The sequence below is a fragment of the Oreochromis aureus genome, linkage group 6, assembly GCF_013358895.1.
Source record: "Oreochromis aureus strain Israel breed Guangdong linkage group 6, ZZ_aureus, whole genome shotgun sequence".
In the NCBI taxonomy this organism is placed as follows: domain Eukaryota; kingdom Metazoa; phylum Chordata; class Actinopteri; order Cichliformes; family Cichlidae; genus Oreochromis; species Oreochromis aureus.
The window spans coordinates 6,370,684-6,398,278 of NC_052947.1; the positions used below are offsets into that span (position 1 = coordinate 6,370,684).

General features: G+C 37.6%; 1 protein-coding gene across 2 annotated transcripts; it reads left to right on the forward strand.

The window, feature by feature from the left end:
• Positions 1-943: 943 nt before the first annotated feature.
• On the forward strand, positions 944-27,131 carry LOC116315597 (MORN repeat-containing protein 4-like). Of its 2 annotated transcripts, none has more exons than XM_039614085.1 (5): positions 944-1,082; positions 2,736-2,810; positions 13,204-13,318; positions 17,881-17,990; positions 20,489-27,131. In XM_039614085.1, exons 2-5 carry the CDS (start codon positions 2,744-2,746, stop codon positions 20,641-20,643), a joined length of 447 nt encoding a protein of 148 aa, XP_039470019.1. In that variant the 5' UTR covers positions 944-1,082; positions 2,736-2,743; the 3' UTR covers positions 20,644-27,131. The 2 variants fall into 2 exon arrangements, with proteins under 2 accessions (XP_039470019.1, XP_039470020.1); XM_039614086.1 differs by having other exon boundaries at positions 2,739-2,810.
• The last annotated feature ends 464 nt before the right edge of the window (positions 27,132-27,595 follow it).

Consider the following 27,595-nt stretch of genomic DNA (forward strand, 5'->3'; position numbering starts at 1 on the left):
ACTACATTAAACACATGGTATCCTATTAATGCAAATAAGATATAAGTGTGCACCTTGTTTGTGCACAATTTGAATCAGTCTGTATCTTACAGTAACAGGCACCGTGTACTTCATGCTTCTGAGGTTAAGGCAGGTCTATTGCCGTCTCTCTAACTTGTCTAAATTGTGCCGAAATTGACCAAAATTTCAGAACAAATTGCATCTCATACTTAGTGCAAAATATAAATTGGGCTCGTCCATTTCCCTTCTATAGCACAATAACATCTTCATATACCCAAAACACACGTTTGGCTCTACATTATCTGTCTAGAGTTTGAAGACTTGATAATTGTATTCTTTATTCTATTAGGCTAATATTGATAAATGATAATCAGTTTCTAATCACACGTGCTTCATTGTTGGCCACGACTAATTAATATTCAATAGCGGGTTAATCCTAGCCCCGGTTTCCCCTCGGGGAAACAAAAATGAGGTTAGCGGAGTTTTGCTTCATTTGGGTCACCTTGATTGTTTTTCTTTTCTTCTTCTTAGCTTTTTACTGAGTTTTTACTTTTTGGCTTATTAGCTTTGAATCTACATCACCTCATTTAGTAAACCCTCGTCACCTAGCGCAGCTGTTTTAAGGCATAAACAGAACAATAAATCAAGTCCCATAAAACTCGCCAAAACGCGGGTCTAATAACCAAATTGAAACATGAAATGACAGGGTATCATTAAGGAGAACCCCGCTGCCGTTTTATAATCCTACAGAGACGCCGGGCAGCACATAAAAAACCGACAAGGGCAAATGCTTTAACGGAGCAGCACTCCGGCTAATTAAGTCGTTGAACCCGTTGCCCTCGACAAAGATGTCTCCTGCTGAGGGCTGGCCGGAGCAGAAGAGCAACCAATAAAAGGACATGTTGAGTCGAGGTGACACAAAGGTAGCCAATCGTATACCGGTGCTTTAGAGCGACGTTGAGGCAGCTCTACCAGGAAACAAACAGCTACAAAAAAAAGGCTAAATAGTCGCTATCCCCCTACTGCTCTCTTGTTTTCAGCGATGTAGAGAAAAGAGGCTGAGCTGCTCTTAAATAAAACAGGTAAAATTCTATTTTTTTTGTCTCCAGGCCTGCTCACCGTGTGAATGCGTGTGTGTTTTGGAGGCTGACAGCGTCATGCCGGCAGGATGAAAGGGATTAGGGCGCCGTTACTGTGGCAACATTAGATGGAGGGATACGCACACCTCCTCCCGTCTGCTGACAGCTGCCTGTTGGCATTGAACAATTAGCCTGTTTTGCTTAATAAACGGACCTTGGGTGTTTTCTTTTTTATGGAGTCGCCTAAATGTTTCTTTGATGCTCCTTTCAGCGGCTGTTTGTCTACATACTCATTTTGAAGCAACAAAAAGAAGATGGCATGCCACTGAGAATCACAATAAACACAGCCGTGTAGTAGTGTTTGAGTAAAATTAGAGTTATAATAATATAGCTATATTAAACACTACCAGTAGACAAATAATACCTCTTATCACAGCAAAGAAATCCAAAAATAAGTTACCTCTTTTATGTAATTGATGGTGAAGAGTATAACAGGTGATATAACCGGTCACTTTTAACAGCAAATTAGCCTACTGTGCAACTATAGTCTTGTTCAGGATTTACATTTAGTTTTATCTCTAAGCGGTAACCATCAGTTAACCCATACAGTGTAAGCAGAGAAGCCACAAAATGTGCAGTGTGAGTTAATGTATCAAACATGTTTAGCAAAAGTCACACTTTTGCATCTGAGCCTGGCTTCCCCTGCTGCCATGCTATAGCTCATGTACTGATGCATTGCCTAAATGTTCTTGGATTGTCACTCTGGAAATTCCATACAGGGAGCTGTGAATGTGATATAGAAATAAATAAAAAAATAAACCTAATGAGTAGTTGTTGAGGTCATTTCACACTGAAATCTCATATTTAAGGAAACATCCTGTACCAAGTTGTTTGAGATGAAGACAGTCGATACATCTTTCCACATGGTGACCACCTGACCCCCAAATATTTAGAATGTATAGAGAGAAAAACACTTGTGGCATGTATGATCTTATAAAACCAGTTGCAACCATTGTGTCCTATAAAACCTTAAGACAGGTAAGTGCAAGAAAGATTTTTTGTTGACCTTTATAGATTGAAGAAAAACATGCAGAAACTTTCTGCTTTCAAACCGCTGTGTGTCCCAAAAAGAGAAACATGGTGTAGAAAAGATGGTCTGGTTTACCCCAGTCTCAACTTTAGAAACTATATGAGATACGTGACATTCAAAGAATGTGAGATTTTAGTAAAACAAATTAACTTCTGTAAATCCTGTAATCAAATTCCAAAGTCTGATGGAAAACATGATACCAGAATAACAAAGGCTCTTATGGTAGCAGATTAATACCGGTGGTTTAGAAATCAGATGTTCATTATTTACATAGGAGTGTAAATTTAAGGTGTCCACAGATTTTTAGCCAGCAGTGATTGAGCATTGAGCAAGTTTCTAATAGTGGGGGCAGTTGTACATGTGTAGTTTTCTTGCAGGTCCTGCCTGCATAATCTGAGTTTGATTGCCCTGCAGGCTGGCTGCAGTATTCAAATGCTAGCAATTAACCCACGGTAGATTGAGAGGTGGTAGTATTATTTAATAAACTCCCAGCTCAGTGTGTATCAGAATGCCAAAACTACAGCTGAAAAGCTCCTGATAATGGTTCTTTGTGTCATGTGTGGCAGCAGGACCCATGACCCTGACACGAGGATCCTTTACTTACTCCAACGGCGAGGAGTACCACGGGGAATGGAAAGAAGGCAAGACCCACCTGCTCAGTCACCCGCCCATCCTCCACCACTGACTACATTTCATGAACAGCACAAGTGTTGTTATAATGTGATTAAGACTGATGCTCAGGCAGGGGAAGAACCAAATAATAATATGATAATGCTCGTAAAAATTTTATACATAATCTGCAGTAACATATGTGGTGTGCTTGACTTATGCCCTATTCAAAATAACAGACATCTATTCTGACATCTTACCAGCACAGGGACATTTCTGTACAGTTGTACAGTAATATCGCTACCATCAATTTTACGGGAGTCAAAAATCAAGGGGACCAATTTTCCCAGGTGTGGATACCTTGAAAACATCCCTTGGAAATTGCTAGCTTTTGTTTCTAAGTGAAACACTGCTGTCAGGTAAAGGAGGAACATTACCTTTTTCAATCATTTATTCAATAAAAATATTAACAGATGCTACATGCTTCTGTGGGGAAAGTAAGTACACCTTTAGCCTCAGAAGCTTATCTGGCTCCCTTTAGCAGAAATAACTTCTTGTAGGCGTTTTGCATAATAGTACACCAGTCTCTGACATCAGCTTGCTGAAATATTTGACCATTCTTCAGTGTAAAATTCCTTCAGTTGCAAGATGCTTGAGGCTTTTATTGCATGCACTGCCTGTTTCAACCCCCCCCCCCCCCACACACACACACACACCATTTCTATAGGATCCACAGCATATTTTTCTTACAGCGGAATTTATTTAATTTAGAGCAGTTTTTAAAAAATGCATTCACACCCTTTTTCTGAATGTCAAAGGGAACAGCAGGCTGAAGATGCGAGAAGTTTAAATTACACAGGTTTTCACCTGTCTCTCCCTAAGGAGGTTGTTAACATTGGCTGATGCAAATTTTATGCATCTCAATGTATGATAAAGGTATGAATGTAATTATTTTTTTTAATGTGAATGATATGCTATTTTCTAAATCAAAATTATGGTAATAACTTAAAATGCATCTGTTATTTGTTAAATCACATTATATTTGTATACAATACCATCAAAAGTACTTCCGCGGGATGTATAGAAACTTTATTTTGTTGGTAGAATACAAGAACAGAATTCAAAATATAGTAATTCAAGAAAAAAAAGTAAATTATAGAATTAGCGTGTTGAAAAAAGTACCACACGACTCAAAAGTGAAAATCTTGTGGTGGTAAGGAAACAGAAAAAACAGAAAGAAAGAAAAAAAGAAAGAAAGAAAAAAAATGTGTCTCAAGTTTGATAATCAGTTGGAGCCTCCACCCCAGCATTCATGTGCTTGTAGAAAGGCTGAACAGTGTGACATCCAAATAATCGAGCACTCCCTCCAGTTCACTTTTTAAACTGTAAAGCACTGCACCATCAAAGAAACCATGACAACCCAACAATATCTAGAGCCTTCAGCAGTTCAGGGTAACTTTCCACCCCCTGTGCCTTACCACTGTGAAGCGTTTTACTGTCTAAGTGATGTCCTGTGGAGGCACAGTGCTGCACAAAGGTTTAAGCCTCTTTAGATATTTATAGTCATGGTAAAAAGAAAGTACACCCTCTTTCATTTCTAAGATTTTACATATTAGGACATAATAAAAGTCATCTGGTTCTGAGGTGAATGAACTACAAATCATGCCATATTTTACTGTGACATCATTTCTGTAAAAAACTAAGTCATAATGCAGAAGCAGCATATGGAAAACTTAAGTACGCTCCATAATTCAGTAGCTTATAGAACTCCCCTTACCACCAATAACTTGAGGTAATCATTTTCTGTATAACTTTGAGTCTGTCACATCATTGTGTGGATTTTGGCGCAATCTTCTTGACAGGGTTGCTTTAGTTCATTGAGGTTTTTGGATATAAGATAAGATAAGATAAGATAAGATAACCTTTATTAGTCCCACACGTGGGAAATTAATTAATATTAATGTACGCGCAGCTCTTTTAAAGTCCTCTCATGGTATTTCAGTCTGGACTTGAACTGGGCCATTGCAACACCCTGATCCTTTTCTTTTTCAGCCAGTCTGTTGTAGATTTGATGGTGTGCGTGGATTATCGTCCTGTTGCATGACCACATTTGTGCCAAGCTTTAGCTGTAAGACAGATGGGCCCACATTTGAGTCAGCGACTGAAAAGCTGCAAAACAAACTCAAATCATCATCTCTCCACCACCATGCTGGTAGGAATGGGGAATAAGTACTGGTTCTTGTAAAGAACCAGTTCAGTTCCTTTGGAATTGTTGGTCTGCTTGCTTGATCTCGTTTATTGGTTCCACTTGCATTTGCTCTACAATCAGCTGATTTTAGTTCGTGTGCCAGAGGAGGAAAATGGTGGTGCAGTCTACACCACCTATATCAAAATATTTTGTATTTTTATTGCACAAAAGCACAAGAGCTTGATGGTAAAGTTAAAACTGCATCCATAACAGAAAGAAATGCATTATGCTGTTAACACAACTTTGATGGTTTACAAGCATGCTAAGGCTTGTTAACGCTACAAGCCTTAGCAGAACCCAGAGTGATATTAAAGCTGAATGAATGCTGACCCCAGCCCAGCAGCCAGACCTTGAACCTCAACAGGTAATAAAAGCAGCAATGAGCAGTCAGACTGCAGCCTGACTGTTTGCATGACTGCAAACAATTTCTACCTGTTCAGGTTTATAAAGTAGAATCACTTAGGTGATCACTTTAAAGTCTCGCTGTGCTGGGTTCCATCTTTGCTTTGTGTTGTCAGCTTTGTGTTCACAAGTAAATACTAAGAGAAAGATTACAAAGATTATGTGTGTTTGTCATCATTAGGATAGGGATTTGTGTTGTTGTTTGGGACTGTAGCCTATAGGTTTATCTTGTCAACTGGCAGTTATGAGACAATAGGTTTCAGGTCATTTTTTACGGAGTAACACAAAAACAATATGATTAGTATAACAGAGCATGCAATTAATTTGCAGTAATATATCTTATATATGCTGTGTAGTGATGGTGGTGACTTTTAAAGTGAAGTTAATGAGAATCAATGAGAAATCAAGTCGATAAGTGATATTGACAGTGGAATTGGAATTGCTAAATTCTTATCAGTTCGCATCTCCAACAGTTGGTATGAGGTGTTTATGTTGAAATGCTTTGTTTGTTTTTTCCCAAATGTGGTGCTATGGATTACGGCCCAACATCTCCACCTCAAGCCTGTCTGTCCAAAAGACCTTGTTCCAGAAGTCCTGTGGTTTGTTCAAACTTTAGCAACAATGCTGAAAGACAAGGGTTTCTCCTGGCAACCCTTCCCAAACAAGCCAAACTTGTTTGGTCTTTTCATTTGTTTTAAAACCCTTCCTACACCAGTGGGCAGCAACAATTGGTGATCAATTAACCAAGTGCATTTGATTTGCAGTACCTGTCCCATTACATGTACTTACATTCTTAATTCCATTGGAAACAGTAAGGGTACACTTAGTTTTTCACACACTGCTTCTGTGTTTTGGCTTAGGTTTTAGTAAATAACAGTTTAATATGTCATGTTATTGTTCATTTGTGGTTGTATTTAACTAATTTTAAGACCTACGTGCTAAGGATCAGATGAATTTCATTACATCCTGGTACTCAAATCCTTAGAAATGAAAGAGGATGTACTTTCTTATAGTCTTTTCCCACACACAGTAGAGTAAGGGGGGGGGGGCATTTAAACAGTTCTAAAATCAAAGTATCTGCAGTGATGAGCATCTACAAATGTGGCAAGTTTTTAAAATTACAAATGTGCAAGTTTTTAAAAGATGCTTTAAAAAACTTACATTATACACTGTGCAAGGTTTTATATACAGTTAGTGTTGTTATGTTAAAGGTAAACGAAATCACACCAAATATCCAGTTTTGAATTTTTGTTTAAAAATCTTACAGCACTTTGAACCTTATAGTGTTACCTACATAGTTACAGTACTGTATAAGTGTGTTTACATATGAACTGGAGCCCAAAACTTTTCCAGACAGCCTTGTACCTGGCATGCTCCTAATACAAAGTCCACGTGATTTATGGCCATGTGACAGTAAGCCCAGATAGTTTCCAGGTAAATTCATAGCCACTGAGTGGGCATCACGTGTGAGGCCTCTCGCACGCCCCTGGTCAAAACAGTATTTTCAGTAGCAAGAACACAACTGAAGTGAACCATCTCATGCTGTGTGCTACATGGGAAAAAGAGCAAAGTAGACAATATCCAACCCTGTTTCTTCTGAAACTGCTTCAAGTTCAGGTGTCATAATTGTTTATGCCTTTCCTCACATATTTAAGTTGAGTCATAACTCAGCCCCATGAGTATCTTATTTTTAAAAAAACTCTCTTTCCAGGCTTGTATCCTAAATAAGACTCTGCTTGTCGCTGATCTGGGCTAGCGCCCTAGCTGTCCATCTAAAAAGTTCCCAGTGTGACACAAACACAGAATGAGTGCTGATACCTTACAGTCATAACAGTAATGAATGAACAAATGAAACGTGTAGCTACAGAGCAGGTGTTCATTGAGTTTGGGTGTTCAATAAGCTCATAAATGCATTAATCTTACTCCTGCTGGATTTCCTGGATTGCATTTTATCGTCTCACTGGCTTCTTAAACAACACCCCACCGCCACCACCACAGCCCCATGTGTTGTTCTAATGCATCGTTGTTTTCAGTTTGAATCCCCCCCTGAGAATACCTATTAGGATAAATGGATAATAGGGATGTCAGTAAAATATGATAAAAGAAAGTTAACTCCAGCAGCTTTTAATTAATGTGGGATTTCATGTCAGAATGGAGAGTCTGGAAAGAAGTGGGTGTACTGTAAGTGAGTCACAACAGCAAAAGTACTTTTGAAATGAACCTGCACTCTCACCCAAACAGATTGTATCTAATAGGGGAAAAAACACAGAAAAAGGTGTCAAGCTAAAGTCAGTAAGTAATCTACACACATATGCACATATGGACCATCTGGTGCCAGTGAGTCTGCTGAGACAGGATATCACACTACCTAAACCAGCACTTGTACTATAACAAAAACAGTCAGACAACCTTTAGGGCAAGGTTAAACAAAGAACAAAAGTTTGGCACTGAAGTGTGCACGAGGCTGCGGGAAGAAACATATGTTCTCCGTATGATTAGCAAAAAACTGTTAAACTGGTTTTGGCTGTGATGCACTGATATGCTCGGGTTTTAGTAAACAGCAGGGGTGGATTTTAAATTTTTTTTTAGCTCAGACATTACAAAGTGAGAAAAAATTAGTTCACTAATAGACGGAGCGCTGCGTTGGCAAGAACTGCTCGGATTTCTTCCAGACATTTTATTTACATGTATATGTAAGTATATATTCAATATGGATCTTCAAAAACAGGGCAGCAGCAGCTGATTCTGTAAAATAAACTTCTACTCCTTTGGAGCAGGGACCTCGTATGTGTTATATACGGTTTGGAGTTTGTTACCAAAATAAGTTAATGTATTACACATTATTTTTCCTTTCTTTGAAGAAATGTCCCTATCCTAATAAGAAACACATCAACGAGATCTTCCTTTTAATGTTTAATTACAAACACAAAGTTGAAAGCAAAGCTGAAAACCAGCCCAAAAGAGCACTCCACAGCGATCAACATAGAGATTGCTGTTTCTACTGTGGAAACAGGTTTGGATAGATCATGAGATTACAATTCTACAAGCCAACTCTGCTTTGGTTACCTGTTGAAGATCAGGCTCTGGCTCCTTGGCCGGTGTCAGCATCCACTCAGATCTAAAATCACTGGTTTGGCACACAGTCTGTGCAACTGACCTGTTATTAGCAGCTGTCCTGGATGCAGTTTGCTCTTTATTATCGCATTTCATTTGTCTTTTCATGTAATAAAAATTCAGGTGTCCATTTCTCTGATTTTATAAGCTGTAGATGAATTTTCCTTCTTCCACCGCAGAAACTAAATTTCGTTGATTGTAATGCCAGCATGCTGGAAAAAAAGGCATGTCTTATGACTTTTTTTCTTTTTTCCCAATGTGCAGATAATTGAAGAACCATTATAATGCAAGTAGTAATGTAATTACTGAATTTAGTACAGCAATATGTTACATTACTGCATTATAGAAAGAGTTGCATCCATAATTAATGTGTGAGCCCAAAGCTCAGGCTCCAGACAACTCAAAACCTAAAAATTTCAGACATTTTTTTCTACTACTGAATATATATGATGTCACAGAGAGCATATTCCTAATATGGTCAACTCAGCTTAAACTGTAAGCACAGGAGGGCCATCTAGCTGCTGCTGAAACGTTCTTTCTGTGAGTGCCAGCCAATGCGAATAAAGTTGCCTAATTGGGAGGAGCTAAAACAGCTTACATGAACAGACAGTGAATGAAATGTAGGGCTGCACCAAGGCCCAGTATAGGATAAATAAGGATTATCTGAGCTGTAAATCCTGAAAATCTACTCTACTAGAAGGCAAGAATTAAAAAAATATGGACTTGAAAACAGACTTTTTTAGATTGATTTAACAGAGTTTTTGCCCAAGCTAGTTTGTTCTTCTTAGAACCAACACATGGAAAAAGACCCTTTTAATCATATAACTTCTGGAGTGTTGAATCACTTCAGTTTCTTGTCACTTTTAAAAACATAGTTAATATTAAAGTTAATATTTATAACACAGATTGTGATGAAAATCATGTAGTCATGGTCACAAGGTCCACGTCCTTCTTTTAACTTCAGATTCAAAACATATTGCAAAATATAACAGGAATGGTCACCCTTGACCTTTCGACCCCATATCTGTAGTAAAATATTACCTTGTACCTTGTTTTTATTGATATTTCGATTCTACCCCAAGCATCTCGTTCTTATCTTCAGCATAAGCCAGATGAATATAGTACCTTTACCAATGTTACATAAATACACTTCATATACACTTTGCACATTCTATTTATTTTAACTTGAAAATTTGTATTAACCCTGCTGAATTGGTGCAATAGCATGCAATTGGGTTTTGATCGCCGTGTTGTCATAAACACAGACTGATGCGCATTGCGCATCCTGTCTCTGCGTCCATGCATGCAAAGTCACTGTTTGCACACAAACATGTAGGTGTGTGTCAGACAGAGGTCTACGGTGTCACATGAATAATTCAGCAGTGCGCTGGTTGAACACAGGCCCGGGAGCTATCAGGTTACAGGAAGTAGGTCGGGTGCATCCACAACACAACAGCCAAGGCACAGCCAGAAGCCATTTACTACTGTACTTTGCCCATGTGGTCATTTAACATCTATGCATTACCGCTATTGATTGACATAAAAGCCGGACAAATTCAGCTAAACCGTAATTAGCTGGAGACCATGACCCAACATAAGATTGGAGAGAGGCGTTACAAAGAAGCTGAACAGCAGATTAGAGTCTGGAGGGATCAAATTGGAGGAGACAGAGGAAATTACTGTCCCTTGCCACAGCTGATAATCTGTACCTTCATTAAAAAAAAAAAAGAAACCTTCATAGTGGTCAGCAAAACACTGACACTGCTACCACTCGATTTCATTCTATAACACAGCTGTTGAAATTCTTGGTGGGAGATACTGCTGTTGGCACACCGGAGCCTCTTTGACACCCAACAGATTGTTATATTTCAGCGGCTAGTCTGTGAAATTTCTGCCTCAGGGTCTCACTCGCTTGTCAAGGTTCATGGAGGCTGAAGAGTTGGATTTAAACTGCTGCTGGCCGTCTTCTTTATTCATACTGTTTGCTTTATGATCTCCAGCTAATACACGCACACACACATCAGCATATATATATAGATTCTGGATCTTTTGGAGCGACTTTGAAAATGGAATGCAGAGCTCCAGATTTAGTTTCAGCCAAATCTCCTCTCCAAATCTCCCATGAAAACCCTGCTAAGATTAGGCAGAGAGCAGCACTTTAAGCAGGCCTGACAGATGGACTGCCTAATTTACCCATGAGCTGTGAGTAAGGGACAACACTCACTAGCCCCACCCCTGCCAACAGTTCGTTTCCCTTTCAATATATGAAGCCCCCAATCTTCCACTCTTCTCTCCACTCCACCAGTTTCTTGCCACTTGAGCTCCCATTAAATCCTCTTCCTCTGCCACGAGCATACCGGGACCTCCTCTGCCCGTGTCCAACTGTGCCTCACATCCAGTTACTCTGCTAATTCCCGCTGGGCTTGCTAATAGAGGTTGGCAGGGAGAAATGCTCACTCCTTTTCCCTCCGTTTCTTCATCGACTGCCATCCTCCTGATGCTGGAAATTAGTCTGAGAATTAGAGGGAAAATTGGGTCTCACCTCTCAGGGAACATTTTAAGAGGTGAAAAATGAAAGCTAGCAGCTCACCTTTTTGTCTGCTCGCACCAATTATGAATCTCCCAATCTGCTAACTCCAAAATCTAATTAAAGTGTAATAACACATCTGCCATCTCTCTCTCGCTCTCTCTCTTTTCTTCACCCAAATGACTTCTACTGAAAACTATCCAGGTACCAGTGAGGTTTTGAGTCTTCAGTGTTGCATAGTGCAAAGGGTCTGAATGCTTTTAATACATATTTTGTTTTGTGTAGGATAATTCAGACCAAGTGCATAAATAATTAAAGAAAACAGTGAACATAAAGCAGCAACTGCGCAAAAAATCAGAGGACACTTTCTGAAATTTAGAGTTTCGTGTAATTCTATAAACATTTTTAAAACAGTAGTTGTGAACAACAATACTATTTGCTGAGATGCTGCCTCAGGATTTTAATTTAGGAAAAAAAATCAAGTACATTTTTGTTGTTGCATTTATTTAAACAAATTGGATACATAGTGTTTCTATTAGTGTATGACAGTTGTATCAATCTAATTTCATTCATTAACTTTTGGATTTAAAGTAAGTGGCATAGACTGTATCGAAAAGATGTGCACAGCCACAATGAGATTACCATTTGGTTTCCGGACTCACTTTTGAAGCATCAGTGCATTTTGGGCATTTTCTTTGTTGTTTTTTAATTTTTTTTCTTTGAGAAGTGACCATATTTGGATGAGATTAACTTTGGGCGACAAGGCAATGATGCTTAACTTTCCAAAATCTTCCTCTTTTTACACACAGCAGAGAATATCAGTTGGCAACAACTGTGCCATATATATCTTTTGACAAAATGTTTTTGCATTTAAAAAAGAATTTGAAGCAGGTTTAAATGTAAAATCTTATATTTAAAATGGATACATAAGGATATACATAAAACCATAGTACATTAGGGCAGCAATTTTTGAAGTTTGATATGGATTCTTTGCACTAATATTTGAGCAGACAAACACAACACTGAGAAATTCTAGCTACAAGTATCAGGACAGCATCCATGTGCCAGGTCATGAGGTCCCCCATTTCCCATCACTGCTTATTTTCATTCAAGAACAGATTATTGTGGAATGTGTGATAGAAAATGTTAAATATCTATGTCTAGTCATTTGAAAATAAGAAATTTAATTTAGGTCTTTCTTTAGAGGTAACAAAACATTCGTCTTGACCTGGGTCTTCATGTGCAGAAGTCAAGCTTATATCTGTGCAGACCAATGTTTTACAAATAAACCAATATCCTGTTAAGGCCACTATGTTTAACAGCCAGAACTGTGAAGATATGAGTGAAACTATGCTTTTTTTGTTCCACGGTGGAAGTTCATGGTCATGCTTTTCCTTTAATCCTGTCTGTCGTGGTTCCACTTATTCATTTCTTTAGTTAAAGAAATGTCATCTTCTCTCAATTATAAGAGAGAATACAGGATGATATAAACACACGCGATACAATCAGCTCATATAGGTGGTGTGAGCCCTTAATTGTCCTGTTTTCAGGGATAAAAGGATCTTTGTTTTCACTCATTGATGGACTTCTACATTTCAATATCTGTGTCTGTGACCTCTCAGTAACATCCTTACACACCGATTTTGTTTTGTATCCTTGGGGAAGGAAGCATGGCCTGAAGGTTTGTGTGCCATTTCATACATTGTAGCATTCATTCATAAACAAATTGGAAGCTCTTAGAAGACCAATAAACTCACTCATTTATGAAAAAGCTTTCAGTTTTCCATTTTGTTTTAATTCAAAGATGCTTAGTGAAGCCTTCCTAAATGCATTTTAGTTGTGAGGTTGGGAGAGGGCATCCATGAGCACTGTTTGGTTCTTCTTCAACAAAGCTGATACCATAGCTCATGACCATGAGCCTCCTGGTGGTGCAAAGAGATAATCCTGAGAGCGTCTTATTAGTATATTTAACTTAAAATAGGAGATGTAAGGAGGGAAATTTGTGCAAAAGTATGTAGTCAGTGGGGATTTCAAATACTTTTTGTAAAAAAAAAACCCCAAAACCTCTCTGCTCGTGTCTTAGATTTTTATTTTTCTGGAAGTGATTGGTGAGGTGATTTTTATCCTCTTGCAGGTCTCCGTCATGGCCTGGGTCAGTTGACCTTCAACGACGGGACGTGCTACACTGGACAGTTTGAAAATGGCCTCTTCAATGGTTGTGGGGTGCTGGTTTTTCCTGACGGCTCCAGGTTTGTCAGTCACTTCCTGCGCACTCTGGTTGTTAAACCTTGAAACTCTGCACCTGCAAATAAGAATGTCGTACAGGAGGAATGTCCTCCTGAATGAAACATGTCTGATTTGTTCCTTTATTACTTCTGTCAGATGTAGATGTCGTCACTCTAGAGCTGTCCCAAAGACTTTGTGCTGAGAGGTGGTGATCCTAAAAAATCCTTGTAAATTAATGTACATAATGCTTATGCTGGTTTTCAGCTTTATTTCCATACAAAATAATCAATGTGAGAAAGTTATACAACAGTAGAAGAGTACAACAGCATCTCAACAGTCTAACTTTGGTGGTACATGTGATTGAAAAAGCTTCTGCACAGAGCTGAAAGAGGGACATTCGCACACCTTGTAGAACAGTTTAGTGTGGAAAAAGTAGTGAAGGTGGAGCTGAAAAGCTGAGCCAGAAAAATAAAAAGTCCCAACAACAGTGTAAGGAAGATATATATATGACTATATATATGAAGTGCGCTAATTAAACTGATCAAACTGCAAACAGTTGCTCCTCCATCTGCAAGCTGCTTTACAAATCACCACCACCCCAGCTCCTCCATGTCATGTTATTCGTATTGCCTCTTAGAATTTCCATGGAGAGGTCCAAACAGAGCTTAAATTACTGCAGATTGAATAACAATTCATCTAAAATTAGAGTATGTAAGCAGGTGATGTTTTATTAATAAGAATCTGTTGACTGTTAGTGAATTATCCTTCACATACCTTTTATCACCAACACAAAATTGTAAAATTCAGGCACTAAAATTAACAGCAGGAAGGTGGCTGAAGGGGTCAATCTTTTTTGTGTCCTTACATATAATGAAATAAGCCAGTGCACAATTTGAACATTTAGTTTCCCAGTTTCAGAAAAAAGAGAAATAAGCAGAGAAAAAAATACACAGCAGATTGTAGCACAATGACCTGTGCAGTTGAAAAAGAAAAAAACGGAAAGAAAAGTTTTTAACCTCAGAATACTTTGAGCGCTTTCATCGCCTCAATATGTTGAGTATTTTATTGTTGGCTGCTTCCCTTTATTTATTCCTCATACATGAATTTTATCTGTATCTCTCTGTTGGCTTTGTCACCTAAGATATTTATAAAAAAAAGATGTCAGCCCAATAAAGATTCAGTTAATTCAAGAGAAGGTGAAGTGTTCAAGTAGAGCACGGCATAGGATAAAGAAGCAAAGTATTGCCTGTTCAATGCCATCTGTTGTATTTTTGTTTGGACAAAAACAACTGATTAATCCTTCAAGGGCTTTGGAAACACTAAAATATGTATTTCAGGCTAAGTGAATAATATTTAAAGGTTACGTGAATAATAAAGTGAACATATATCTTTTCAGTTACTGCCTGTCGAGTTCTGAGAAACCTTTTAGTTTAGATGAACTCTGTACTCAGCTTGAATTCACAGAAGCTACAATAAGTTTAATTGGAAGCCCAGCGTTGTTTGAAAAAGGAGCAAATCTCCTGTTGCACTGCCGGTGTTTTGCGCACTAAGTTGCAATTACTTTAAAGAAACAATGCAGAGGAAAAACACTCAAGAGACTGTTACAGACAAATTTCACATTCAGCTTTTTATTGTCATCCTTCTTATCCTGCAGATTTTTTAACCCTACTTTGCTCTCTTGCAGTTCAGCCTTTTGTTAATTTGTGCCTGTTTGACACTGAAGTAATTGTGTTCATGCTGTGTGTTAAAAAGGCTGACACTCTGCACTTAGATTCATGCTAAGCTTATTGTAAAGCAGTGACTACAATACAGCATGGATCTGGTTCTGGCTCCTTCACTGAAATACTGTCTGGTGTAGTTAAACAGACTGGGTTAGTAGTAACAGACTATATGCCTTAAAAAGGTCTGCAATCAGTTATTAAAAATAGATGGAAAATATCTGACATCTAACATAAAAACTGCAGTTAAATCATAATTGGCAAGCCTTACTTGTTTTCTCTTTGTTTGCATCTTCAATATATATGTATGTAAATTATAACCAATATCATTACTAGTTTGTGTCAGCGGGGCTTTTGTAAGGGCAATTTGATTTCACCAACCATTTTCATTTCAATAAGATGTTTTTAGATGTTAGATGTCATGATTCTGGTTCTTTGATACAGTGTTTAGCGCTTAGAGTTTTGGGATCTTGTTAATTATTTATTGTTTTGAGTTATGAGAAATGGTTTATGTTGCTAGGTTCTATTTATATGCTTTGGTTTCGCTGTGTCTATGAGCTGTTCTCATTCCCATATTGTTTTCCATGTTATTAGTTCCCTTTATCGTCCCCCTCCTGTCTACTTACTATTTTGTCTTTTAGTATCTTCCATGTTAAGTCTGTCGTGTCTCCATTTTAGTTTATGTTTTGTCTGTGTCAAGCTCATGTGTCTTAGTCTCTCAGTGTTTGTGCTTCCTCGTTTATCTTGATAGTCCCATGTCTCGTGTGCTTCATGTTCAGCGTTGCCTTCCCTGTCCTGTTATGCCTGATTTTTGCCTGCTTTGTTTCCCAGCTGTTTCCACTCTCTAATCACCCTCCTGTGTGTATTTCCCAGTTTCTTGTACCTCCTATCATTCCAGGATTAGTTCATGTAATTCAATGTTTTCAGTTCCTTTTTGTTTTTTATGTTTAGCTTTTGTTTGTGGATTATCAGCCTAATAAACAAATCACCTTTTATTAAGATTAATCTGTCTCATTTGGGTCCTCCACATCACACTTCATTTGGTCTGTTCATGAGACAAAAAAACAAAAAACTCTGTAAACATTTATCCACACTCTCTCTGTCACTCTTGGGAAGGCACTTCAAGTCCTTGAAATGAGGAACCAAAGCTTTGTAAAATGCTTGTTCTCAACAATATTAATAGGTCTGCAGTTTGTTGCAATCCACTTGGCAATTGTGTCAGTCAATATGTCCGAGGTAGACTTACTGAGTCCCCGATGCTCCATGAGTGGTTTGTCGCAAGCTGGGTGATGCATTAGCCAAAGTCCTAGCAGCATCCCCGACTAACGTATGCTTTGCGTCAATGTGATATTTTAACCTGGAAGTGCTTCAGTGAAAAGAAAATTCCTTTTTGCACAATGTGAATAATACTTTATGTCGGTCAACTGTTCCGTCACTTTTTTAATACTCATTTCCCATCGAGAGGGCCAATGTGCGTTTATTATCTTCCATATTCAGTTCATTGGTCCAGCTGCCCATCACTACCAGATCAACTGCCCATTTGCATGTGCGAAGGTAACTCTACTTGGACAAACTGCCCGAAATGCGTTGACAGAAACTTGTGGGGAATTTTGAGTCATTCTGCACTCCAGATGCGTTAATTGCGTTAAAAATTTTAATCGCGTTGACCTTAATGGCGGATTAATTTGCGTTAACGCGTTTATTTTGACAGCCCTAATATATATAAAATTTACATTTTGGTGGTTGTGTCTGTATTATGGTATAATTTGTCATTCAAGACAATTCATTTTTATTTATATAGCGCCAAATTACAACAGCAGCTCCCTTGGGGTGTCATATATTCAACCGTTAATTTTGAAGTCTTTCACATGTCTTCAGATTACATTATGTATCAGCTGCATTTAGCCTGTTCGTGTTAGTTCTGTTTCTCATAGAGAGAAATGAGTGTGTAGATTACTGTACATTATTGAATTTACTTCAATCTATAGGGAAAAATAAACTAGCTTTCTTTTTAGCTGAACTTGGAGCTGTTTTTGGCTTAAAGGTGCATCAGAGTTTTTCTGCTCTTGTTAGCTGTGTACCAAGGAGATGAACAGAGACAAAAGCAAAAGTCTTGATTTATCTTTGTATTTATGTATTTATTTATTCATAACAGCAAAAGGCACAGAGAAATGAATTAACAAGCTCCCTATTGGAAAAAGGTTACTGCATGAATGACTGATTACCTGAAATGTAAAACTAATCCTTTATGTTACATATTATAGTTTTTGTTTTTTAAAAAGCCTTTAATGCTGTTTCCTTATCCCTAATTACTTTTCAATGCCTTACACCCAACACCATCCAGCAATAGTGATGGATCCATATTGCTTCCTACATGATTTTGTTGTGGTCCTTCACATATTTCTTTTATCTGGAGTTATTTTGGTTGTAATTTCTAATCAACACATTCTTTTTGCCATAGGAAGAAATGTTGAGATTCCAACATTTGGCTTTTTAAAAACCACAAAAAACCCATTTCATATTTTAAATTCTTAAAAGAAACCCTGAAAAACTACATTTTTCCACTGCCTCTCTGAACTTTAGATGACACACGCTTACGGAAAGCTTTGGTACTTTAGTGCAGCTTTACATTTTAGTCCAAAAGCTTTTTGTGCATTTGTACCACTCGTAATTTAAATATTCAAGGACAGAATTAGTGAGTCAATAAAGCTTTTGTATTTTTTGTAAGTTTAAAATCATACTTTTAAAAAAATGTCCTTCCTTACTCACCTACTTGTTCCTTTTCTCTTCTGCAGTGCTGTTATTGCAGTACTGGAATTTGCCCCTCTCTTTCATGTAAATGCATTTTTATGTGAATTGTTTTTTAGGTATGAAGGGGAATTTGTGCAGGGGAAGTTTCAAGGTGTCGGCGTCTTCACTCGCTTTGATGGCATGAAGTTTGAGGGCGAGTTTAAAAGTGGCTGTGTGGATGGCTATGGTAAGACCTCATATTCTGATACTCACTATTAGATTATTTAGAGATTTTGGATGAGATTGACATTGCCAGCATCTTAGTTTTTGCATACTCTATCATTACCTTTAAATATGATGTATCAGGTAATTTGGATTTCATTGGGAGGAATTATTCAGTATTATATGAGTTAAAAGTGAAGCCTGCTTTATTGCAAAGCTGTCTATGAAAAAACATTTTGAAAAGCTTAAAAGTATCTAAATTTGGTGACCTTTGGCTTGTGTTGCTTGCTGGAGTTTAATGTTTATGCTTTTTTTTAATTGTTTAGGTTTGTATTAAATTAAGGTAGTAATTCAGATGTATGTTTTCAACTAACCCTCAAGTCTCAGTGGTTTATCTGTCTGTGATTCCAACTACTTTAAGTGTTTTTAATTATATTAAACAGTGAAGTGTGCTAATTGTCTGGTCTGAAGCTATCGTGTGTCTGGGCACAGAGTCTCTGTAGGTAATCAACACATTTTTTATTTGAAGGCTGTTGTGTGGAGAGGGTGGATCAGTGTGTCAGTGTGACACGTGGTGATTTTTGTGCTCATAAAAATAGAGATGGAACATAAAGATTCCTTCAGTTTCCTGACAGTTGAAGACCAGAAATCAGAGCTGGTTCAAGCGGTGGTTTAAATGTGTTTTTTTGTTAATTGTTATTATCCCGAGTTCCCAACTCTCAGCTGAGGTGATGATGTATGTTTTCAAATGAAGAAATTAACTTAAAATGTAAAAGTTAATGTAAAACTAACTTAAAGTTATTGTCATGGTTTCTTATAGCCACATTTAGGACCACAACTTAGTTGTTGTGACTCTGAGTAGCAGTTCTGTACTGTATTTGGTGTAAGTAGCACACCAAAAATCAGTGTCACATATTTTCCTGTTGCTACTCAGCCTTGAACAACTTCAAAGATCAAAGGTCATGTGACTCCTTGCTACACTGCTGAGTTCTAAAAGCTAACATAAAGCCTGAGATACTTGGGTGGGGTGATCTGCCACAATACAAAAGGTGTTAAGCTATATTTTGACTACATGATATACATTCACTGGATATGTTATTAGGTACACCTTGCCAATGCTGGGTTGGAACCCTTTTGGCCTTCAGAACTCCTTTAATTCTTTGTGTCATCAACAACTGTGCCACATTCAAAGTCACTTTAATCACATTTCTTCCCCATTCTGATGCTCGGTGTCTGATGCTCAGTGATAGGCTGATTAGATGTTTGTGGTAACGAGAAGCTGAACAGACGAGCAAGCTTACTAAGCAAATTTAAAGATTTTTGAAACAATGAACTACAATACAAATGATATACAAGTTTTCAGTTTTTTGTTCAAAATTATTGTGTCGGTGTGATTGTTTTATTTTAGTCAGGCACAAGTAATGTAAGGAAGAACATTTAAAATATAAAGAAGGAGGAAAGCTGACATTTCTTGAATAAATTCATTTAATGTTACAAAAATCAGGCTTAAGTTGAAGTGTCAACTTTTTTATGTTTTTTAAAATCTGGAAAACTTCTAGATCAACATGTAAACACATTTCATTCAACTATCTTTGTTTTAATAATTTCTTGCAATTTTTAACTTCTTACAGATTGTTTCCCTTCTTGAATTTATTTATTACCTACCTTGAAATCTTCTTGGGATTGCAATGTGGGGGTTTTTTCTGGGTTTTAAACACACTACTTAAGTAGGAGCAGCATCCTGTGTCACCTGGCATTTTTATACCCCTTTGTGTATGAACTTATTTGTGCTTTTAATGTGTTTTCTTTGCTGTTTTAAATTCTGTTAGCAATTGTTTGGTATTATATCCACTTTTGTTGTTTTTGTCTTGTGATCTCCTAAACACTGAGGCAATATTTTAACATGTTGGGAACTAAACTGATTTCATCTCTTGCTTGTTGGATGAAGCCAGTAGTTGGTTAGCTTAGCTCAGCATAAACACTGCTCTCCTGGCCTCATGCAAAGGTAACAAAAAACAACTGCCTACCACATTATTTCAAGCCAAAGCTAACACTTTGTTTCTTGTTTGTTAAATCTGTACAAAGCTCAAGAGTAAAGATGACAGTCTGTCATTTTAGGGGCTGTTATGTGGCAGGCTACAAATAACCTGCTGGAGTCCCCACTAGTTGCCAGGCAACTTGTCCCAAAGATGCGAAAGCAGCCTTCAGAGTCAAAGTCTGTGCTGTGTACATGGACCATCCACCCTTTGAACCCCCTGCTTCTGACTTCTGTGAAGCACAAGAACATGACACGCTGCCAGTGAACATTAATCCAGGCAGCAATTACATTTCCTGCTAAAGCAGACAGTTATTTTCAGAGACAGAAAATTCAAAACAGTCCATAAAGGCAGCCAGATCTGACACTTCTGGCCATGTGTCACTTGTTTGATGAAGTGAGTTGTGTCTTGAGTATGGCTGTTAGTCAGTTTCCTCCGTACCTGTTTGCTTTGATAAAATGCATGATGAGAAATGTGTGTGGTGCAGGAGTGCTGGCGTTTGTGGACGGAGGCCCCGGAGGAGGAGGAGGCACCCACGAGGGTCTGTTTGAGACCAGCCAGCTGATGAAGAGAGAGAACAGCCAGGGAGCTGTGCAGCGGGCACAGGCGGCAGCTGCCAAGGCCCGAGCTCTGGCCATGTGACGTGGACTACATCACCCACAGTGCCCCAGTACCAGAATCATCCTCCCACCACTACCCCCTTGGTTTGAGCTATTTCATTTTTTCCTTTAATTTTATTACTTTCTGGTTCCTTCTCATCCACTTTTTGTTGGACTGGTAAGTTAGCTTTTAGGATTTTGTTCTCATACGTCTGTTCTATCTCTCATTCATGTAACATGCAGTATGCGCAGAGAAGAAATGAATGGCTCCCTTAACTTGTGTCAACACAGCCACTGAATCAGGATCTGCTGAGCCAAACACAGATTTAATGTTCAGTTCACACACTGGTGCTAAATCTGTTTCAGCGTCAGTTAATCTGACAAAACACAGAAGTGCATGTGGACGTTTTCCAGTAAACTCTGATTTGGTGAGTTTCATGTCAAAAGAATATCTGACATGTGGGCTTAAAGTGACCTAAATTTATTTTAAAAAAGAAGTCAGTGTTTATGTTTCAAAGTGGAAGTGCACAAAAACATTAGTGAGACTTTTTATATTTCTGAATAAGTTAACTATTAACAAGTAAATAGTAGATAAACAAAAGTAAAACAAATGATTCTGATTTGATTTAATGTTTATTTTTACTTGTGAATTCTCAAGCCTAACAAATATAAAAGTCATAACTGGTTTAAAACCAAAGATTTTAAACTTTTAATCACAGTTTTATTCAAATTTATTGATGTAAAACTTGTGTTAGATAGTGCTGTTTTGTCTTCAAATATTTAGCAGAGCACTACAGACCATGTCTATGACAAAGGACGTTAATGTGGTAAAAAGTAACTTTATTCCGTTACACAGCAGACAACCAACAAACACCAGACAGGCACGTTTTCATTTTCATTAACATAAAAAATACAAACGTATTTGATTTAATAAGAGATTATTACTTTAAAGGTGACTTCTCATATTTTGCCAACCAGGAACAAAAGCCACAATAGATTCAGTACTCAATTCTAGACACTTGAATTAGTGTTTCAGCAGCACTGACATGCTTTCACATGGAAATTTAGTCATTCATACACTTTTGGAACAAGATGTCTAAAAACTTTATTTTATAGGTCTCAGATTTTCATGAGCAGTTTCAAAGAATTCTGCCATGTGATTCTAATTAGAGTCGAAATACAGACCATGAATAAGTGGAACGCTGTTATTTACTTAATTGCTTGAGACGGTGTAGCAGAGGTCAGCTGACACTGCAAAAATATAAACAAAGCTTACAGTTTCAGATACTGTTTGTATGAATGAAATTTACAATTACATACATGAGTTACTGCTTGAAAAACTGTCCACATAGGTCAGCTCTAAGGAATCTTACACAACAAAGCATTGTCTGTTTTTAGTTAAATTAAATATAAGGGAAAACTATTCAAAAAGGTGTCAACAGGCTTCATTCTTACTTACCACTAAATCTGAAATAAATCAAAGCCCATGTTTATTTTCATATCAGCACTTGTTTTGAACATCAGCTCATCAGATCAGTACTTTCTGGGTTTCCTACCTTCCCTTTAAAATGTGTGGTTTTTTTCTGACCTCTTATTGGTGCTCTAATGAGAATACAGATTGTTCAGTTTGAGTCAGAGAGATGTCAGGAGGGCCTTGGTTAGAGACGATGTGAGCAGCGTTTGGTGGTCATTTTCACTCAGTGCCGTTACAGCTCAGTCTGATTACAGAACAGCAGGAACATCTTCCTCAGTGCCAAACACACAGTGCCAAGTGGCTGCAGCTGATCCCGAATCAGTGGCTTATTATCAGAGAGGAAGCTGGGAGGGTGGAGGATGGGGATTAATAGTGAGGAGAATGGGAGTGCCTGCATTATCACAGGCTGCAATAATGAGTGCAATTTCTGTTTTGGAGGTGCAATTTGATAATAGCATGCAATTTCTGTTTGAAAGCAAGATTTTCCTTCCACCGGCTTTTATATTTGGAGGTGAGGAGCTTCCTGCTCTGTCAGGAAAGAAAGGCTTTGTAGGTGAAAGGGAGGGCCATCTGATGAAGGAGAGGCTCAAATGACTTGAAGGGTTTCGTGGGAGAACTATGTGGACCTTTTTCTGCATGAAATTTGAGCCATTTTCTAAGAAACAGCACTAAGATTATGCCTCTTTTTTAAATGTCCATAATTCAAAATGTGATTTAAATTTATGTCAAAATCCATGAACCAAAAACATTGTGTATTTTTGCAGTGAAACTCTTCACATAGTCCAAGGTTTTCCAGCAAGGTAAAACATATTGTAATGTGCTTTATGCACTTTTCTTTTTTACTCTTCACAACCCTTAATTATTGATGTCACTTTGGAGTCTCATCTGATGTTTACAGTTTGTGTATCTTATCCCCCCTCCCCCAAACAAAAAAAGTAACTAGCACATACTTTATGTGTATCATACCTGCTGGGAATCAGTGGCCATCTATGTAATGAGACTGGTGTAGATGTGCTATATATATGTGTGTGTGAATGTAGTCGTACTGTTGTGGGTGGGGGTTGGGGTATTCAACGTGTAATGGAGTTAAGTGTCAGTTACGTGAATGTTCCAGTGTGCAATTAATTTGGGATGTGGTTTGGGGGCTGATGTCTTCCCTGCTGACCAGTTTGACAGCGACATCTAAAAGAGCTAAAGTGATGGAAGCATCTTACACCTTTTAATTGGCTTTGGGATCCAAACAGAAACTGTTAAACGCATGCTGTTATTAGGGGGATGACGTGGGCTGGGTTTCCACTGGAATAATCTTTAGTCTTATTCACTGTATTATTTCAAACAAAAATGTTGTGACTATGTTCATAGTGAATCTTTTAACATAGTCGTGTATTGCATTTAACTGAATGACCCCATGTTCCTTCACAGTCTTAGAAAACAAAGAGAATAATGAAACCCTTTAAAATGCACCTTAAAACCTCAACTTTAAAAGTTGCCATGTGATATTAACACGAATGACTGTCTCTCAGCATTAGCAAAGTTACGCTTTCTAATGTGGGTATGACTGAAATCATTGGTTCACTGTGATGAGTATTAATTATTAATGAGGGTGCCATCTAAATCCACCCTAAAACAGAATTCACACATTTCAGTAAAAGTCAAATGATCTCTAAGAATGTAGCTTTGAGACAGTTTATTGACTTAAAGAGAGAATTAGGTTACATGCTATCTGCCATAGCTTTTAGAGCTAGTTGGAACATTATAAAAGGAGAATGTGAGGTCTTGAGTTAAAATTAATAGTCACAGGAATATTGAACTGTTTTCTTTGGGTTTTTTTTTTATTTGTTTGATTTAAAAACAAAGCATTTCAACTCTTAATTCTCACTAGATTATCTAAGATCACTAAAATAAATAATAATACGCTAAGAAATAGTTTAACGTTTTGATGCCATGTCCACATCTGTGCCAAGTATGATGCTAAAGCCAGATTAAGCTACTTTAGCACAACTAAGCTACCTTTGTTCGGTCTTCTCCTAGGCTAAGCTAATTTCCAGTGGGCAGTGAGTGATTCTTAAGTTCTCATGTAATTCTTTATGATTGCCATATACATTTTATTTAACTGAAAGTTTGATTTTTTTATAGACAAAGCTATTCTGCTCTTTCTTGTTATTCCCTGGCTTTGTGCTAAGATACACTAACACCAGGAAATTAGTCTTATTAATCAAATTTGACTCTGACGACTCTCGGTAGGGAAAAAATAGAGACTCTTTATGAAATATTAGGCCATTACTTCAGGTTCTTCAGTTTAAAACAGTGATTGAAATAATTCAAAGCCTAAAACATTATTTTGTATACACATTCTGTACACAGAAACATGACTCTCTGCACATTTCAGCATCATTTCAAACAAGGTCCTCCTTTTCTTTTCTTGCATTTTAGACTTATTTTTAAAATTATTAGGTACAAACTGAAAACTGACTGCATTAAAAAACACTGTAACAGGTTAAATGAACAACACTCACCTTGAACTGCAGCTGATGTATAAGTTGCTTCCAGCTGTTTAAGAAGTCTTTCCTTTAGGCTTGTTTGCAAACACAGCAGCATCAAAGAGCAGCAGGATCCATATCAAAATGTCCAAAGTCACATTTATTCATTTTCTTCAGTTATTTTTGTCAGCAGTGTAAACAACACATTGTGTCTGATTAGTCCTTACTAGAGACTATTGTGTCTTTATTTGTTAATTCTTTTCCTTCCATAGCTTCAGCACCACTTCCTCTTATTAAACCCCAAATTATGATCAAATAAATAAAATAATTAGTGAATATTAAAATTAATAGCCTATGATTAACCTTTAATTATAATCTATTAGTAGCTACCCCACACAAATCAATCCACCATGAATCTCACTTCAAGTGGTAGTTGTAAATTGGCAGTGCTGTGGTTTATTTTTTATTTTCTTAAAAGGACAGTACACACCAGCCTAGTTGGATCATTCCTCAAAATGTAAACATAAAGACAAAGAACATCAGCAAAGTTCAGACAGTTTTTTTTTTTTTTTGCTAAAGGATGGAATGAAATAACGTGAATTCCGTTTTAGGTGGGATTTCTAACAGTCTGAGGACTTGATGCCTTTTAAATGGGTTATTTTAACAGTGAAATGCCATTTTTGAGGACAGTTTTCTTTCTTTCTTTTTTACTGAGGCTCTCTGACTGTTTCATTTACACCAGGAATCCATTGTTGTTGTTATTCTTGGTGTCTTGAGCTGCATGTACATTTTAATATTTTTCTCTGTGTGTTTCAAGAGGCATTGCCTAAGTCTGTACAGAGAGAAACGGACACTTAATTCACACACATGTGTGAGGAATGGAGACATAATCAGTGTCTATAATTTCATTAGTTCCACAGTATTTACTTCTCACACTCTTATACACAAACACACACACACTTGCGCTTAGACTGTCCTTATGTACGGCACAAACACAAACAAGCCCATTACCATAATCACCACTATAATGAGAAAATAGGGCGAGAGCAATCCAGGGCTCTTTAACAGTTGTTCAACAAGTGAGCGAATCAACGCTGCTTATGAAAAATGACACACAGTTACTTAATCGAGTGCCTGAACAAAAACCTTCTTCTACTGTGCTTTGAATACTTTGAATACCGGCTGACTGTTTTACTTACTCTTATTGTTTTCTCTTAAATCTTTTTGTCTTTTTGTGTGTTTTTGTGTTTGTGATAATAAAGGAAAAAATGAGTGTGGGGTTGAAGGGCAGTGGTTGACCAGTTTATCACACTGGTGAGATGATTGCCCGATGAGTAACAACCAACTCACTGCCTTCACTCACAGTATGCCTTCATATTTGTTTTGAGTATTTCAAATACCTGAGAGATGGAAACTGAAACATTACACAACATTTTTCAAAATATCTGGATTTTAGAGATTTTTTTGGATTTCTTTTTAGTTTTCAGCAACAAAGGGAAAAAATTAAAATGGCTCAGGTCTTGCTGTCGAGATTTTATCCTGAAATACGCCATGAGAATATACAACAATAGCTTTTGTTGGAGTAAAACTGGTGTCTTTAAAGGGCTCTCTGGCAATTTAGTTTGAAATAAGCAGAACTTGCTTTATGTTATAGAAAAGCCTATCAAGCTGCATAATGGGAAATTTAGGATTCGGCATTGGGGGGTGATCCAGACTAGGGATGCATAGCTGTTCTGCAGAGAAAGTATTTCATGCATGGTTTTCAGTCGTCTATCTGATCTCCGATGGAACAGATATGGTTCTATTTTAATCAGTTCAGCTTTCTGCTTAGAAGGCAGTTTGTGTTTCATTTGTATTGCACATTTGGTGGCCAGAAAGGTGTGTTTGTACTTCGAGTGTATTTTCTTCCATTTCACGCACATAAATAAAATCATTGTGAATGAGGCTCTGAGTGAAGCCAGCACCTCCATACTGTGTAGAAACAGAGAATCCTAGAGCAGCTAATGTGCTGCTTATGTTATGCCTCCTGTGTTGACATAGTTTAAAGTCAGGATATGTCAGCCTCTGCTGATTGAATTTCACCCATTTAAGTGGAATATGAAATTGCTGCAGTACCCCTTTAGAGGGAATAATTGTTGAGCCATTAAAAAGACTGAACGTCTCACAGTTCTGTGTGCTGACAGCCTGACGAGAGCACGTCTGCTAATTCAGCCAAAGGAGAGCTCCACAGATTAGAGGCAGATTAGATTTGTTTCAGGACTGTTTGGTCAAAGAAGCCAATCAACACAAAGTAAATGACATTTACTGTTTAAGGCAAAAAAAGTTACTTGTCAACTGAAAATAGTTGCACTAAAATATGATTACCAGCCTTAAAAAGAACCCTGAGTAGTTCAGCTTGTGGCCACTGTTTCTAAAGCACACTGTCAAAACGCATAGAATGCTTTCATTCATTTAAAAACTGAATTGGTCCAAATTTCTAACAAACCAGAGGTTAAAAAATTGTCACTGTGTGCTGCTTTTGTTTGCAATTTCCAGTTAAAAAGAAACAAGTGAAGGCTTTACAGCTTTCCTGTTGGAGAGGAGGGAGGGGGTGGGAAAAAGACACTCTGCAAAAGACCTGCAATTAGGTTCTAGGAACCTATCTCCTTTTGCACTTGAAGCTAAAAGTGCTCAGAAATATTACTGGTTATTAAAGGATGACTGAAGGCGCCAGTAAACCTTGCACATTGGTCACTGACCAGTATGACTAAGGCTTGAAGTATTTCCAGGAAGTAAAACTGAAAGTCAGACTAATTTCATGCAATCTATACATGTTTTCATAGTCAGGGTTCCTTTCCTTTTTAAGCAAAAATGCAATCTCTAAGGTGACCTAGTATGTTCTTCCCCATGTTTCCACATCAATTGTTATGCTGTTTAAAGTTTCACATATTAAGTAAATTCTTATGAGCCAAAAGCTCAGGCTAATAATCCAGAGTCCAATCACAATGCAGAGGTTAAAATTGGTCCCCTTTTAGGTCCATTCACTGGTTTTTCTAATTGTA

Coding starts and splice junctions, on each gene's coding strand:
- LOC116315597 (XM_039614085.1), top strand. CDS start 2,744: ATGACCCTGACACGAGGATCCTTTACTTACTCCAACGGCGAGGAGTAC. Junction 2,811..13,203: donor CCACGGGGAATGGAAAGAAG/GCAAGACCCACC, acceptor ATCCTCTTGCAG/GTCTCCGTCATGGCCTGGGT. Junction 13,319..17,880: donor GTTTTTCCTGACGGCTCCAG/GTTTGTCAGTCA, acceptor ATTGTTTTTTAG/GTATGAAGGGGAATTTGTGC.